The sequence below is a fragment of the Sus scrofa genome, chromosome 12 (assembly GCF_054392235.1).
Source record: "Sus scrofa isolate SSC_HxYL_T2T_F1_AM1 chromosome 12, Sscrofa_HxYL_maternal_Yorkshire_Landrace_v2.0, whole genome shotgun sequence".
Lineage (NCBI taxonomy): Eukaryota > Metazoa > Chordata > Mammalia > Artiodactyla > Suidae > Sus > Sus scrofa.
Genome location: NC_139394.1, coordinates 22,793,019 through 22,810,671, shown reverse-complemented (window position 1 = coordinate 22,810,671; position 17,653 = coordinate 22,793,019). Strand labels below are relative to the sequence as shown.

At 40.2% G+C, this 17,653-nt stretch overlaps 1 protein-coding gene across 1 annotated transcript in view; it reads right to left on the bottom strand.

Moving 5' to 3' along the window:
- IKZF3 (IKAROS family zinc finger 3) overlaps positions 1-17,653 on the bottom strand; it is a 96,241-nt gene that overhangs the window by 28,316 nt on the left and 50,272 nt on the right. The window contains exons 4-5 of the mRNA XM_005653923.4: positions 1,485-1,745; positions 447-614 (exon numbers count right to left, since the gene is read on the bottom strand). Coding sequence (XP_005653980.1) covers positions 447-614; positions 1,485-1,745 — 429 coding nt within the window. The remainder of the gene's footprint in view (positions 1-446; positions 615-1,484; positions 1,746-17,653) is intronic.

Genomic DNA, 17,653 nt, shown 5'->3' with positions numbered 1-17,653 from the left:
TAGACCCAGTTTTCAGTTTTACATAATTTACTAGCTGTGCATCATTTGCTTTACCCAGACTTTTGAATGGAAAGTATGTGGGTACATTTTTAGGAAAACAATCTGTTAATAAAGTTGACCATAGGAATACTGATGGCTATAATTTTTTTTTTTTTTTTTTGCAAAAGTTAAAAAGGCTTTTTTTATAGGGCAGGCTTTTCCTGTCTGACTGTGTTGTTCTCCAGGGGGGCAAAGATGGTAAGGAGACGATCATCCCCATTGAGCCAGACGGAGAGCAATTAATGCCTTAATGGAAGTGTAATTAGCCCTAGAGGTCTCTGCTGTTGTAACCCTTCAGAACAGGAATGACAGATTAAAAGCTCCATACTTAACTCTTTCTGGTTTCTGCAATGGGCACTGAGGAACACACAGCTACTAGATATGGGATGCTCGTTGCTTTCACTTACCAGAATGTGTCCTAAGATGACCTGTGAGCGCATCTCTCCTCTGGCATGCGTAGTTGCAGAGGTGACACTTAAAAGGTTTTTCCCCTGTGTGCAGTTTAATGTGGCGGAGGAGGTTACCTTTCTGAGTAAAAGATGCCCCGCACTGATTGCACTGGAACGGGCGTTCACCTTTAAAAAGGACAAAAAAGAGATTTCTGATTACCCCGCAAGTGGTGAAGCATAGGCACAGATTAGACGCCTATGGCCAAAGCTTGTTTTTCAGACAGTTTCTGCTTATATTGGGATCAGACGGGAACTGTGTTTCAAGGCAAGCCTAAGACTTACTTATGGAATCTTCCCTCTAGAAGAGGAAAAGCACTCATCTAACAAGGTTACTTCTTAGCATCTTGTCTTGGGTCAGAGCAAAAAACAAGAGTAGCTTTAGACGTGTTTTCTAGATTTAAGTTTTTACATTACTGAGAATTCCTTTTGAATAGCCTCAGTCTGCAAAAAAGAGTCACAGACTACAGAAATGCTTTTTAAAGTCTTCACATCTGATGTCAGATGGAATCTGTTGGGCTCAGGGGGACTGCTGGATTTGTAGGCATGTCTATAGACTGCCTTTTTGTTGTCTGAAAACAAATTTTTTAAAACCGTCAATAAAAATTATACCCTTTCATCTGCCAAATTTGAACCCAATACAAAAAGGAGATCTGCTTCTTAAAACGTTGTGTAAAAATATATGAAAAATGCTTACAAAGCATATCACACAACTCAACAGCTATTCATTAACTGAAGAAAAATATCTGGCTGACCTAAAACACTGTACTCTATAGCCTTCATTTATTCATAGCTTTTGCAGTATTTTTGCTAAATGCATGGTGAAGCAGGAATAAGAAGCACTGAGTAAGTGGAAATGCAGAGAGGGAGAGCTGTATCAGAATTACAGCAAGAATCAATGAAAAGTAATGAAAAGGAAGTCCTAAATTCCATTTTTTTTTTCCTCTCACGTAGCTGCATTAGGACACATCAAAAGAATAGATGAAGGAGACTATTTACCAGTGTGGCTCCGCTTATGAACCATTAAGACATTGAAGCTAATGCAGGATAACCCACACACATCGCAGTTCATCTTGCCACTGGTTGGCCTGCTACCATCATACGAGACAACGTGTCTCTCCAACTTAATGTTTTCATATTCATTATATTCTCTTGAATAGCTGTAAGGAATTTCAGGCTCTTCTGCATTTCCCATGGGCTCTGGCTTTAGGACATTCTCGTCCCTTTCACTGTATTCATCTTTCACTTTCATTGAATCATCTGCAGGGAGGAAAATGCAAGAAATGAACAATGATTGTGTTTGGAGCGAACAAAGCAGCTCAAAGAGCAGAGACCCACAACTGACAATTAAAAACCAAATGGAGCTAACGATATAGTACATCTACGAAACAAGAAAACACCATTAGGATGATGGCTCCTTATGTGAATTCAGAACCACAGAACCACAGTCAGGGAACACACACACACACACACACACACACACACACACACACACAGAGGACAGCATTTTAGGCCATCCAGAAAATTAGAGATAGTAGATTTTAGCTATGACTGCTCAAAGCAACTATGAAAAAAAACCTTTTTTTTTTTTTTTTTTTGGTCTTTTTGTCCTTTTAGGGCTGTACCTGTGGCATATGGAGGTTCCCAGGCTAGGGGTCGAATCGAACCTGCAGCTGCCAGCCTACACCACAGCCACAGCAACGTGGGATCTGAGCCACGTCTGCAACCTATACCACAGCTCATGACAACACCAGATCCCTAACCCAATAAGCGAGGCCAGGGATCGAACCTGCAACCTCATGGTTCCTAGTTGGATTTGTGTCCTCTGCGCCACAATGGGAACTCCAAAAAAAAAAAAAAAAAAAAGCCATTTTGAAGCAATTTTCCAGTACCAGGGGAGAAAAAAGGTTCTCAGATCTAGTACCTTTTTTGGTGGCTGCAGTTAAAAGGCAAGGGGATGTGCTCTTTGGTTTCAAGAAGAAAATACTGGTTTAATTCTTCCTTACATCCAATTTAAGCCACTAAGACTGAGAATTGAATCGTTAACACGTTTTTTATGATTTTAAGCCATGCTCTGCCTCTTCCCCTTCCATGTATATGAACTGCTGACATGAGTCTTATCTCTCTATCTCTCTTGGAACTGATAAAGAGACTACATTGAATGTAGAGGAAGCTGGCAGTACTAGTGAAATACTGTTGAGAAAGATAAAAGGAGAACTAATTCTTTAACATAAGCTTCTAAGGAGTCACTTTCATTGACACAGGTAAATGGACCTCCACCTAAGCAAGGGGAAGGGCACCGGTACCCAAGTGAGGGAGGGCTAAACTCAAGATCCTAGAATTGCAGAACTGGATAGGAGAGGAAGGCTTGACCCAAGTGAACTTGGCTGGCCAAGTACCATCTTTAGAGTTGCAAGGTTTTTGTTTTTTGTTTTTTCCCTGCACTTGCAGCATATGAAAGTTCCCAGGCCAGGGCTGGAATCCAAGCTGCAGCTGTGACTTATGCCAAAGTTGCAGCAATGCTGGATCCTTAGTCTGTTGCACCACTGGGGGAACGCTGAGTGTTGCAACACTCTCAAACTGAAGAACATAAGAAATGAAGAAGGCCAAAAAAAAAAAAAAAAAAAAAAAGAGTTCCCATCGTGGTGCAGCGGAAACAAATCTGACTAGGAACCATGAAGTTTTGGGTTTGATCCCTGGCCTCACTCAGCGGGTTAAGGATCTGGCGTTGCTATGAGCTGTGGTGTAGGTCACAGATGCTGCTCAGGTCTGACATTGCTGTGGCTGTGGCGCAGGCCGGCAGCTGTAGCTCCGATTTGACCCCTAGCCTGGGAACCTACATATGCTACGGGTGTGGCCCTAAAAAGCAAAAGAAAAAAAAAATGAAGAAGGCAAATTTACGTACTGACCCTAAGAAAACCTAAATATTTGCCTGATGCAGTAATAATAAATATTTATAAGTGATTTTTCATATATAAAACACGCTGCATAAATGCTTACTTTTAAAAAAGTTCTTTCATAGAAATTGGAAATTATAACGCTCCATGAGGAATCACAAGTCAATGGAATCTCAGGGCTGGAAGGGAATTTAGAGATCATCTAATCCCACCCTTGTTTTTCAGATATGGAAATCCAGGGACAGAGATGCTTTTGGTGAGCTATCCAAGGTTAGACAGCCAGTTAATAGCAGACATGTAATTAGAACACTCAACTTGGATCTGCCCTCACACTCTGACACATAAAGTCTAATTTGCTCCTTAACATCGCATTCCACACACCCCTACCAATGGTGTAGATGTTACAAACCAAAACACTCGGAAGAAAAGCTATTTTAGAAAACTACATCCCTTCCAAACACCACCCCGTAAGTGCAGCTCCTGCTGCCACATAGGAGGAAGTTATAACTGCAGCTGTGCCTGGCTTGCTACCTTCAACTCGAGTTTCAATTTTCACTTCTATCAAGGTTACCTTTCATCTATATTAACTGTGTTTGCTTAATAGAGCAAGACAGGGCCTAACCACCGACAGAGGAGCCATTGCTGCAACACTGTTCCACTGCTTCTCACCACGGTTCATGGTTCACAACCTTTCACTCTTTGTTTAGAAGAGACATGGGCTGCGGGAAACATCCAACACCTTCCAAATTTGCCATCCTATGCATCTGGGTTATATAGGAATTGATATCCAACTTCTACATGGTAAGAGGTTCATTTTCTTCTTCGCTGGACCCATCCTACCTGCTTTCGGAGGTACTTTGGGTTTTGACTTTTTAAATTTTTTAAAAGAGAAGGATGCACCTGAGGCTTGTACCCGCCTCCCTTCCTCCATCACTCCAGCTGTGGGTGATATCCCACTAAAGCTTGAGTGCTCTTCAGTTTGCATGTAGGCGTTTAAAAGAACCTCAACGGAAAACTACAGCTACTGAAAACCAAAAACAGCATATAAGAAAGGGCTAGCTGAAAAGGATCCTTTTCATTTTGGTTATAAAACGTTAATATGAACAGATGCAGTCCATTCCATGGTCAGTGACAATGAAAAACCAGTAAGGTCAACGTTTTGGGTCTTTCTGAAAACACAAGACCTAAGAGGGGTTGCTCCTCTCAGGATTTTGGCTCTAAATGGGCTTGACCTAGAACTCAATGCTACACTGACCTGGCTCAAAATAAATTCTTGAATTTTGTCCTTTAGGATTTAACTGTAAAGCGAGGAAGTCAGTATTCAGTATTTGACACCCAGCGCCCTAAGGGAATGCAGAAGAGTCATGCATTAAGGAAGTCCCTTGGATTTACTGGACCAAAAGACCTCCTGGTACAGTTACTGGTTTGCCCTTGGAGTTTTACCGGTTTTAGATAAAAGACCCGGATGGCCTCTCTGAATGGTCACTGGGGATCAACAATTCTTTATGGCTTACCATGTGGAGATAAACAGAGTTGAATGTGAGCATACATTAGTATCTAAGATACGAAAGGGATTCCTGAGAGATTAGCTTAGCACCCAGGCTCCAACTGGCTTAGCACCCAGCCTCTGACTATAGTCCACCAAAACTACCAGAAAAGAACTCTCGTCTGCTCTGAGAAAGAGATTCATTCCACTCCTTGGGAGGAAGACTTATTGGAGTAGAGGAAATGGGGGAGGGGGGATTCTACGTAGAATCCCTTGAAAGTATTAATAAACATATCTAAAGTCAAACTTGTCATCTTTGAACCCAAACTTGCTTCTAATTTTTGACACCTTGATAGGTACATGGCATCTTCCTTCTTCCAGTTTCCAAGTCTTGAAACTGGAATCCTTTTCCTTCCAATCTCTGTATCGCATCAGCCTCTAGGACTCTACAGATTCTATGGCCTCAGGCTCTCTAGATGCCAATTCCTCTTTTCTATTCCCTTTGCAATTTAGTTCAGCTTCTCACACCATCATACGGAAACTCATCCTCTCTCGACATTCCTTTCTAGATAGATTGAATACAAAAGTCATCTATACTTTTTTTTCCTTTTTTTTTGTCTTTTTAGGGCCGCACCCGTGGCATATGGAGGTTCCCAGGCTAGAGGTCCCATCAGAGCCGAAGCTGCAGGCCTACGCCACAGTCACGGCAACTCGGGATTCAAGCCACATCTGTGACCTACACCATAGCTCACAGCAATGCTGGATCCTTAACCCACTGAGCAAGGCCAGGGATTGAACCCATGTCCTCACGGATGCTAGTTGGGATCGCCAACCGCTAAGCCATGAGGGCAACTCCAAAAGTAATCTATACTTTTGTCTTACTGTCTCTACATTCTCCAAACAAAATTCCTTGTAATCAGGCTTCTGCCTCCATAATTCACTCAATCTGCTGCCCTGAAGATCACCAATAATCTCCCGAGTCCTATGCCCAATGGTCTTGTGTGTGTCACTCTCCCCAACTTCTCTGAAGCCCCTGACGCTCTTGACCAGCACTCCTTGTTCTTCCGTATTCCTACTGTATTCTTCTTTCCTCACCTTTCTGATTGCTTCTTTCTAGCTCCTTTTCCTCCCTCTGCCTCCTAAATACTGTCCTTAACCCTCGTTTTGCTTCCCTCAACATCCCCTCCCCATGGTGATTTCATCCACTCTCCAGGCTTCAACTAGCATGTTATATGATTGCTCCTGAAATATCTATCTCTGGGTGTAATCTCTCGCGCCTTCTTCAATCCTCTGTTCCTAAAGGCCTCCTGGGTACCTTCACAGTTGCTCAGGCTAGAATCTTTACAGTCCTCTTTCCTTCTTCTTGTTGGTGCCTCATATTTAATCACCAATGGGTTCTATTTTATTGTGGTGCTTGCATCCATGGCATGCGGAAGTTCCCCAGTCAGGGATCAAACCTGTGCCACAAGCGGTGACCCAAGCAGCTGCAGCGACAACACCAGATCTTTAACCTGCTGTGCCACAAGGGAACTCCCCATTGGTTCTGTTTTGTACCCTCGATCCACTCTGAGTCTCCTCCTCATTATTTTGCACAGCCATTATCCTAAATCTCAGGCCCTGATTGCTCTCCTCACACTCCACTGTAGTAGCCTCTACATTGTTCTCCCTGCCTTCTTTCTCTCCTTTCCAGCCCATCTAGACTCTGCCACCAGACGGTAAACTCTAACTCTGGTCATATCATGACACTGTCCAAATTCGCCAATATTTTCTGCTGCCAACAAAATAAAATCCAAACTCAGAAACAAAGAATTTGAAAGACGTTTCAGTATCTGGCCCCAAGTGTCTTTGTCATGTTGATTCTGAATATTCAGATATCTTTAACCTAACTAAACAACTTTTTTTCTGATTCTTTTCCATTATAGTTTATTACAAGATATTGACTGTAGTCCTCTGTGCTATACAGTAAACCTCTGTGTTCATTTTTTATTTAATAAACAACTTCTGAGTATTCCTCCTTTTATTCTTTCTACTGCCTAAAAGGTCTCTCCCCCAACATTGTCACAGGTCCAAATCCTATACATCATTTAAAGCCAAACTAATAATGCCCTTTCCCCCACTATGCCTTCCTTGATTCCCCAGCTGCAAAATAACCTGTCCCTTCTTTCTCTGAGTTACTTGCAAACGCACCTCACCTCCCGTATGGATACGGAAGCTGTCTGAGGTCAGAAGCTCTACAAGTTTGTTTTTGTTTTTAACTCAGTATCCCCTATGTCACTGCTTGTCCTCTATCTGTAAGACCAGAAGTGGCAGGGTTTCAAAATAGAAATTTGGGGGGTTCCGCTGTAGATCTACTCATCTGGGTGTGGAGACTGGAAACATACATTAGAAAACATGCTCTCCAACAAAGCAAATCAACTATTCTTTAATAAAAACAAACAAATAAAAATTTTAAAATGCTCTCTAGGTAAGTTTTATGCACAATGGAGTCTGAGAACGGCTGCTCTAGAATTCAACACGGTGCTCTGCGTAAAGTATATGCACGATAAATACTTAGTACATCAATACGCCACTATGTTAACCTCCCAGCTGGTCTGCAGTGTATGTGAACTCAATAGACTATATCCTACTGCCAGATTAACCATCCTGTAGCACTAAAACCTTTGTTCGGAAGCTTTCAATGATTTCATTTTGTTTATAGAATAAAATCTAAATTCCTTAGTGAGACATTCAAGGGCCTGCCCAGTACCTGCCCCAAGCTAACTTGATCATCTAATTTCTCCCGAGACTCTTTGAATCCTCCTACCTCTTTTTTTTTTTTCCCCCCCGGTCCGCACCCACGGCATATGAAAGTTCCCAGGCTAGGGGTGCAATCTGAGCTACAGCTGCCAGCCTATACCACGGACACAGCAACGCCAGATTCAAGCTGTGTCTGCGACCTATGCCACAGCTCACAACAACGTCGGATCCTTAACCCACTGAGGGAGGCCAGGGATGGAACTCACATCCTCATGGATGCTAGTTGGGTTCATTTCTGCTGAGGCACAGTGGGAACTCCGAATCCTTCTTCTCTTCAGAGTAGAACCTTGCAAAGTGAGGTCATTGGATCAGCAGTTTCAGCATCCCCAGGGAGCTCGTTAGGCATGCAGACTCTCAGGCCTCACCCCAGAGCTCCGGATCGGATTTTGCATTTTAACAAATCGCCAAGGATTCTTTTTCTTTTTTCCTTTTTTGCTCCCTCAAAGATTCGTAGACACATTAAAGTTTTAGAAGCACAGTTGCAGTCTTACTAAGTGCAGTTTTCCAAGCCTCTTCTCCAGTGTTCCTTCACCTAAAATGCCCTGTCCCACATCAAGATTCTATTCAAATTTCCAGAAACTGTTTAAATGTCATTTCTTCTGTGAAGTCTTCCTGATACCCTAAACTAGAAAAAAAATTCTCCTGTTTCTGTGCTCATAAAACGCTACATGTAAAACCAGTAATATTGTCCCGGAGATTTACACTATACATTCAGAGATGTTTATTTTCATTTGTCCTTGATTTTCAGTTGTCTGTGACTGGCAACACCTGAACAGTTAATAAAAGCATAAAATCTTAAAGATTTGGCATCAAATACTTGAATATACTTAAGGAGCGGCCCACAGTATCCTGAAATCTTTTGTAAAGTGAACAGACTTTTTGTAATGTGAATCACCTCCCATTTTAGTTTTGTAAATTCAGTATCTTATCATATGTATCAGGTTTCTGAGACACATGACTTAAATTGCCACTTAACAGGCTATCAAGAATTTTCATAGGCACTAGCAATATTTTATCTCTTCAGCCAGGTGGTGGGTCCATGGATGCTTGTTTTGTTATTATGCTTGATACATGTAATTATATTTGCCTTTTTGCATGTATATTTCATAATAAAAAATGTTAAAGTCTTCCTGAGTAAATTTTTTATAATTGAGCTTTCAGAAAAAGGAACATATCAAATCACAAATTGCTGATAAAGGTAATTGCTAAACATTCCCAGAGGTGGGGGAAAGATGTCTAAATTGAATCTAACCCATAGAAAATTAGATTAAGTGAAGTTCTTTTGAAAGGAGCTACTCTGGGGTACAATTGCTCCTATTTTTGTCTATGTTCTGGAGGCCTCTTAGGAAGATGACACACACTAACACACACACACCCCCCAGAGAGAATTTTGTAGGCTGAAGAGAACAAAGGCTTGGCTCACGGGGGCTGATGCACATGGTTTCATTTCCTGGGGTGATGGTTATCACATGAAAGGCTTGCACTCCAGAGTAGACATTTTTGGTTTCACCTGAGACACTGCAAAAACAATGGGTCTTGGAAAGGATCCAACATCTAAATCCTTCAGGGGCAATAGCAGTCTCTGCCAACTGTGCCTCAGTTTGTTTTTACAGGCACATAAAATGCTCAGTTGGAGAGAAGAGCCTGTCAAAGATGGCAAACAGAACAGGCAACTTGGGTGTCTTGGGTAGCATGCTTTTCGTATGAATGTCTCAGTGTAGAAAGCAGGGTTTTGAATTTCCACTCTGAACTATGAGATCCCAGCATCCAACTCAAAGGAGGACAAAGGTGGGAGTCATAGCCTCAAGTGTGCCAGAAATAGGGTGAGAAGGGACAAACGAGATAGCGGCTGTTAGACAGGGAAGACACAAAAGGGTGATGTTGTTTAAGTGTTTTACAAAGATTGGGGGTCATAACCATGAAATCCTCAGCACATGCAAAAGTCAACTGGATAACAAAGAAGCTTAATCATCTTAATGTGGCATTTTAATGATGCCACTGATTTGCTATGCCAATTCAGAGATAATGAGGCCCTAATGCTACAGATGTTCAGCCAGGCTAAAAGAAAGGGGGGTGGGTGGGCTTTTCTAGTATGCCATTTTCTAACTATCCAATTAAACAAATTGTGAAAGCATCTAAATAGTTTACCAGGTTTTGACAGCTGTTAATAGGATTTAGAAGCTGAAGCACTAAAGAGCAAAACGGGAGATATATGTATTGTAGGTATTTAGTCTACAGAGTTTGTTGCTATCACCCAACATAACACAAATAGATTAACTAGAACAGTTTTCCTTATAAATTAATGTCTGTACTTCTTTCCCACAACGGCTTCTTTGTATTACGAACGAGAACCCTGAAATTATGGGTCATTTTCATTTCTAATTTACATTTTTATGTGTAGAGTGAAGAGGGAGAAAAGCCAACAATATTTTGAGAAATAAAGAATAAGAAGTTTTGGTATTTTCTGACCAGTAAAGCTATAAATCTTTAATAAAAACAAAACTTTTGGTCATTGATTTATAGCGTCCATTATGTTTTCACTTTTCTCTTCTTTTAAAATTTAAAAATGATAGCCATCTAGCAACTTTAAAAACATCTATTTTAAAATTAGGGAAAAACTGGAAAGGGTAAATCAGACTAATAAGAGATAAAATATTAATATCTTTCAAGAGCAATGAAATAAGAGGTAGCAGTTGGGACAATATTTGATTTGGTTTAAGTTCTCATTAAAACATATTCTTATCAGACTTTCAAATTTGTCCTTAAAGAATCTAAACTGATAATTATCGAATCATGTCACTTCAAATTCAAGAGTATTGGAATGCAAACTTGAAGAAAGTTTCAGTTGCAAAGAAGCCACCCTCAATTTTACTAATGACATTAATCTTTGTCGGATTATCTATCAAATAGCTCATTCATTGCCATAATAGTAAAATAGTAAAAACAGTTCTGCTTAATAATTTTAGGGTAATTCTTGGCTTCCCCATTAGAACGAGAGATTTATTATTTTTAACAACAGGCATATACTACACATCAGCAGTAGGTACGGTTATAGCTGAACAGTTGGGCTAAGCTCTTCAGTGACCATGGGGCCAGGTGAATTCTTTATCTTGATATGTTGTGCGGATTGAACGATACGGGGTGTGAAAGGTCCTTCTAAACTATAAAGAAGCATACAAATGCATTTTTTCATTTCTGTCCATTATGACTATGAACTTTTTCTATTGATTAACCTATGTATTTATTATTTTAAACTTCTGAGAAAGAACTGCTCTCCATTGAAAAATAATGACTGAAAATACATGTAAAGAGGTTAAAGTTTTAGATGTTGCCTAAACATACTAGAGATAGACTAAAGTATGCCTCTGGCAAATAATTCACTTATAAATCCAGAAGACAAAATTTGCTTTTCGTTCGTAATTCCCTTGTATAGAATATTCGCTCTTTCTCTTAACAGAACTCAGTTAAAAAAACTTAAAGCATGATTGGAGTTTCCGTCGTGGCGCAGTGGTTAATGAATCCGACTAGGAACCATGAGGTTGCAGGTTCGATCCCTGGCCTTGCTCAATGGGGTAAGGATCCGGTGTTGCCATGAACTGTGGTGTAGGTTGCAGACGTGGCTCGGATCCCGCGTTGCTGTGGCTCTGGTGTAGGCCGGTGGCTACAGCTCCGATTCGACCCCTAGCCTGGGAAACTCCATATGCCGCAAGAGCGGCCCAAGAAATGCCAAAAAGACCAAAAAAAAAAAAAAAAAAAAATTTAAAGCACGATTAAAACATAATTCTTAGAAAAATGCAAAATTTGTCATCCAAATACAATTAAATTGGTTAAAAACATTCTGTCACAATACTAACCTCAGGATCATGGGTAACGGAAGGCATGAAAATGTCTTGTATATCCAGGGCATAAATAGCTCTCAGTATACATAGTATATGCTGTGCTATACAATAAGTAACAGGTTTATTTCCCATATAGATTAAAAGTATCATCAAGGCAAGGGCCCAGTTTTAGTAATATTTGTAACCCTAGAGCTTTGCAGAGGGCCTACTTATCGTAGGTACTGAATGAATGAATGAACTCCTTAGGCAGCCTGAACCGATTTAATAATAAGAAGGCCAGCCAAAGAAGTCAGTCAATTTTCAGGTCCATTCCCTAACTTGTCTACAGCCATCTAAAGCTGAGCTGTAGCATGCAGTTTCTCCTCATGATACATCAGAGAGAGCCCTAAGCCCCATAGTGATAACCAGTCTTCCAGTTGACTTCTTTGGCTGGTTTGGGCTGGCTTCTGTCCTTCCTACTCTGCTACTTTGTAACAGGATGCCAGTAACCAGTTCCTGCCTCTTGAACCTCTTCTCTGAACTCTACTCATTCCTGATTCTATTCCTACCTCTTTTATTTTCCATGTTTACTCCTTTTTCTCTATCTCCTGGATGTCAATGGTCTTCAGGGGCCTGTTTCTTGAAACTTTTGTTTTTTCACATTACATATTCTCCTGATCCAACTTTTTTTTTTTTTTTTTTTTTGGTCTAATGACTCCCAAATCTGTATTTCCAGCCTAGAGCTCCCTGCTGAGCTCTACAAATACTTCCAATCATCTCTTGGATTTCTTTTTTTTTTTTGTCTTTGTTGTTGTTGTTGTTGTTGTTGTTGTTGTTGTTGTTGTTGCTATTTCTTGGGCCGCTCCCGCAGCATATGGAGGTTCCCAGGCTAGGGGTCGAATTGGAGCTGTAGCGAGCAGCCTATGCCAGAGCCATAGCAACTCGGGATCCGAGCCGCGTCTGCAACCTACACCACAGCTCACAGCAACGCCGGATCGTTAACCCACTGAGCAAGGGCAGGGACCGAACCCGCAACCTCATGGTTCCTAGTCGGATTCGTTAACCACTGCGCCACAACGGGAACTCCTCTTGGATTTCTTATACTTGTTTCGTAACTCAACAAGTTGCAACCTAGTTCATTGTTTCTGTCTTCTGTACTTTCCAAATCTGCTCCTCCTATGGTAGTCCTGGTTTTCCCTTCTGCATAGTGGCTCCTTGATGTCAATGTCTGTATATCATTCCACCAGCACCCTTAATATTTAGTATCTCTTGGCACACAGTTCAGTGACTGCTTACCCAATGAACAGAAGGAAGGAAAGAAGCAAAGAAGGAAGGAAGGAAGGAATAAATAACTATTTGTTCTTTGCTTCAAGTACAAACTTGAGGTTGGATATGTTTCCTAAATATTGCATAGATTAAAATTTTGCCTAAGCATATTAGGCTACAGCACAGGAAAACAAATAAATTGCATTGCTAACTTAAGGTATACCAGCCAGACCCAAAGGGTACAAAGGATTCTTGGGAGAGAGGAAAATGAATATAAGGATTAAGAATTAGAAGATTCTTGCTCTTTTTAACATTAATTAAAACAAAAATGTACAAAATAATATAAAATTTACCATCTGATACATATCATTTGGACTTGTCTTTCTCTCTGCTTCCTCCATTCTCCTCTCTCTGGTTTTCAAATAATGGAATTAGAGCACTAAGAAACCATGGAAGAAACTCAGCACTGACTTATATCCTAGGTGAATACACAATGTTAAAAGCACATAAGGGAATAAGCTATCTTGTCACTGGAATATGCTTGTCCCTGGGGGTAAAGTATAACTGTTTAACAGCTGCCCAGTGACACACTTCAAGGCTGCAAACAAAAAATATGTCCTAGCTCTACCAGAAACTGTGGAGGGAATATTGTCTGGCAGAATAAAACTGGATGGAACCTAGCCAACAAACTGGAATAGATGCTCTTCTCTATTTCAAAAGTCAACTTCCAATGATTACAAATAGAGGTTTCCAACAATAGTATTCAAATAGCACCAGAATGAGTACTGATAATTATAAGGAAGGGATAATATCATATTTCACTTTTATTTTGCCCACTGAAAATAGATTTGAATGTCTTGGTCTTTTTTTTTTTTTTCTTTTTAGGCCCACAGCCAAGGCATATAGAGGTTCCCAGGCTAGGGGTCCAATTAGAGCTGTAGCCACTGGCCTACACCACAGCCACAGTAACGTGGGATCCAGGCCACGTCTGCAACCTACACAACAGCTCATGGCAACGCCAGATCCTTAACTGGCTGAGTGAGCCAGGGATCGAACCCACATCCTCATGGATGCTAGTCGGGTTCGCTAACTGCTAAGCCATGACAGGAACTCCTGAACGGCTTTTTTTTTTTTTTTTTTTTAAGTTCTGATGAAAGGGCATGAACTTTGGAGTAAGACTGAATCTACGTTCAAGTTGTACTAACAAGATGTGTGATCTCAGCAAGTCACTTGACTTCTGTGAATTTTCTTATTTGTGCCATGATGATAACATCTATGCCTAACAGGGTTGTTACAGTAATTAAATTAGGCAAAATAATGTATATGAAGCCCTAGCAAAGTACCTGACACATAATATCTTTGTGACCTTGGAACTGATTTCTTAGATTTGACACCAAAAGCATGATTCATAAATGAAAATATCTTACGACTCAGTAGTAAGACAAATAACCCAATGAGAAAAAGCAAAAAATATTTGAATTGACATTTCACCAAAGAAATTACACAAATGAACAACAGGAAAGTGAAAAGATGCTCAACATCATTAGTTATTAGAGAAATGTAAGCTAAAACCACAATGAGATACCTCTTCAGAGCCACTGGAATAGCTGCCATCAAAAAGTCAGACAATAATGAGTGTTGGTGAATATGTGGAGAAATTCCAACCTATTACACTGCTCGTGGAAATGAAAAATGGTGCAACCATTTGGGGAAAAAGTCTGGCAGTGTAGTAGGCAGCCTTCTGAAATGGTTCCCAATAATCTCTGATTCCTAGTATTCATATCCTTGTGTAATCTTCCCTTGCATGTGGGTGGACCTAGGAGATGAGCTTCCAATTAACAGAACATGGCAAAAGTGATGGGAAATCAGTTCTGGTATTATATTATAAAAGTCTGTGGCTTTCATCTTCTCTTTCTCTCTCTCTTTCTTTCTCTGGTGCTTCTCATGAGCTTCTCTGATGAAGTAAGCTAGACAGCCCACATGGCAAGGAACTGAAGGCAGTTTCTGGCCAACATATAGTAAGAAAATAAGGTGCTCAGTCCAAAAACCCTTAAGAAAGTAAATCCTGACAAGCACATGAGTGAATTTAGAAGTTGATCCTGCCCTACTCCAGCCTTCAGATGAGACCACAGTCTGAGTCAACACCTTGACTGCAGCCTATGAGAGACTCTGAAGCAAAGGACCAACATAAGCCGCGCGTCTCTATTTCTGAGATATTAAACTTATATTGTTTTAAGTTGCTAAGGTTTGGGATAAGTTGTTTTACTGCAATCAATAACTAACATGGGAGTTCCCGCCGTGGCGCAGTGGTTAACGAATCCGACTAGGAACCATGAGGTTGCGGGTTCGGTCCCTGCCCTTGCTCAGTGGGTTAATGATCCGGCATTGCCATGAGCTGTGGTGTAGATTACAGACGTGGCTTGGATCCTGCGTTGTTGTGGCTCAGGCGTAGGCCGATGGCTACAGCTCCGATTGGACCCCTAGCCTGGGAACCTCCATATGCCGTGGGAGTGGCCCAAAGAAATAGCAAAAAGACAAAAAAAAAAAAAAAAAAAAAAAAAAAAACACCTAACATGGGCTTTTTGGGGGTTTTGTTTTTCGTTTCATTTTTTAAAGTTTTATTGAAGTATACTGCACAACAAAATGACTTGATTATACATATACACACAATTCTTTTTCAGATTCTTTTCCCATATAGATGATCACAGAATATTGGATAGTGTTCCCTATGCTATACAGCAGGTCCCCATTAGCCAGTCATTCCAAATACCATGGTGTGAATATGCCAATCCCAGATTTAGACTGTTTCTTATTAAAGTACACATAAATTTACCATACCACCCAGCAATTCCACTCTTAGGGATCAATTTAAAAGAAACAAAAATATATGTCCACACAAAGACTTGCACATAAAGTTCACAGCAGGATTATTCATAAAAGTCAAAATATGGAAACAATCAGACTGTCCATCAACTGGTGAACTGATACACAAAATGTACTTCATCAGTACAACAGAATACTCTTGAGAAATAAAGACAAACAAAATACTGATAATGATACATCCAACAACACAGATAAACTCTAAAATATTATGCCAAGTGAAAGAAGCCAGAGCAAATGACTACATATTGTATTATTCCTTTTATATGAGATGTCTAGAAATGTTAAGTCTACAGAGACAAAAAAATCAAATTAGTAGTTGCCTGAGGATGGAAGCAAGAGTGAGGAGTGACTGCAAACAGGTACAAGGAACGTTCTTAGGGTGATCGAAACGTTCTAAAGCATGGTGCTAGTTGCTCGACTCTGTAAAAATCATTGAATTGGACATTTAAAGGTATGTAAATTATAACCACATTAAGGCTTTTTTTTTTTTTTTTTAAAGAACACGTAAAGGATTTTTTTTAAACCCAACAATTGATGGCTAGCTAGACTGATACTGACTCTGTTCCAAGAGGGGAGAGTTTAGCAGCTCATTCACCAACTATTACAAAAAGCATCATGACAAGTGCAACTTTTAAGCTATGATTTATCTCATATGACGAATCCTCATAAGACTATCTTTAACTCCTTTTGCTCCTGTGCAACTAATTTCATGCCCTTTTCAAATAAAATAATAAATGTTGTGTTAAAAAACACACATAACACACAAGGTTTATCTGCTACTTAGCAGCAGGAAAGTGGCTGAAACAATCAACTCTAAGAGTTGGCCTTCTAGGACCTCTCCTATAGTAATTAATTATTTTATTATCTACTTCAGAGAACACCTAAGTAACTACTAATTTTTGTTCTCTTTCTAAATTGTACTAAAATCCATGAAGATCTGGATCTTCTGATGGTATTAGGTCTTTTTGTCATATTTTGTGCTTTTATGTCTTTTTACGTGTTTTTATGTCTCACTTTCTATTCTGTCAGAGCTATAGTGTGTTTTACTAGGCTAAGACTATTAATTAGTTAATGATCACTGTCAAGGACCTACAAGTAGCAGAGGTATAAGGCATTTGGGGAAACTCTCTGAAGATTCACTTGGGAATGTGAGAATTTATTCTCCCATAAGAAAAGAAGAAAATAAGGAATTAATTTTTCTATAAAGTCTAAGAGAGAGAACTAGTACAACCTGAAGGACTAGAACAGGGAAATCGAGTTGATTGATGGTGAGTAAGTGTTCACGTAAAAATGCCAGAAATAGTTCTGGGCTCCAAGTAATGAAGAGAGGTAATAAAGGTACATTAAAGGGGATGAGGAGTAGGGCCAGAAGCCTAGACTGACTTAAGGGAAGCTAATAAAGAGCCTTTCCTATTTCTCTAGGGCTGCCACGAACTTGCTTGAGGAGTAACAAAGGGTCACAAAGGCGTGACTGGGATTTCTGCTTCTGCAGTCGCAGGTGCAGAAAAGCCTGGTTCTGACAAACCTTGTCAACGTTTTGAATGCCACCAGACTGACTAATACAGTGAACTATCTACCGCAATCCAATTTTTACTTATTCAGTTGACACAATTAACCAATCTACTAAGGGTAAGGTCACAAATTATCTTTAATTATGAAACCATGGATGTCCATATGTTGCTGTTTGGACAGCATCGCTCACTGCAGAATACGGGGTACAAGACTGTCATTTCTGCAACCTCAAACCTAGATCCAACTGCAGACGGTTAAAAAGCAGATTTCAACCAGGCAGCTGAATGAGAAAACATCTGGACCCACCAGTCAGAATGAGAAAGGTCACATGTTAAATCCAGATAATCTTGTTTATTGGTGTTTGAAGGTTATACACCAAGGGCTGGATTACTGGGGTCCTCCTTTAGGCCTGGCTCTGACATCTTCATTTGTCTGCTCTGTGTGTGACTCTTTAAAATCCAAAGCTTTGAAACTACAGGGTTGTCAGTCACTTCCAAATGTAATTTTCCT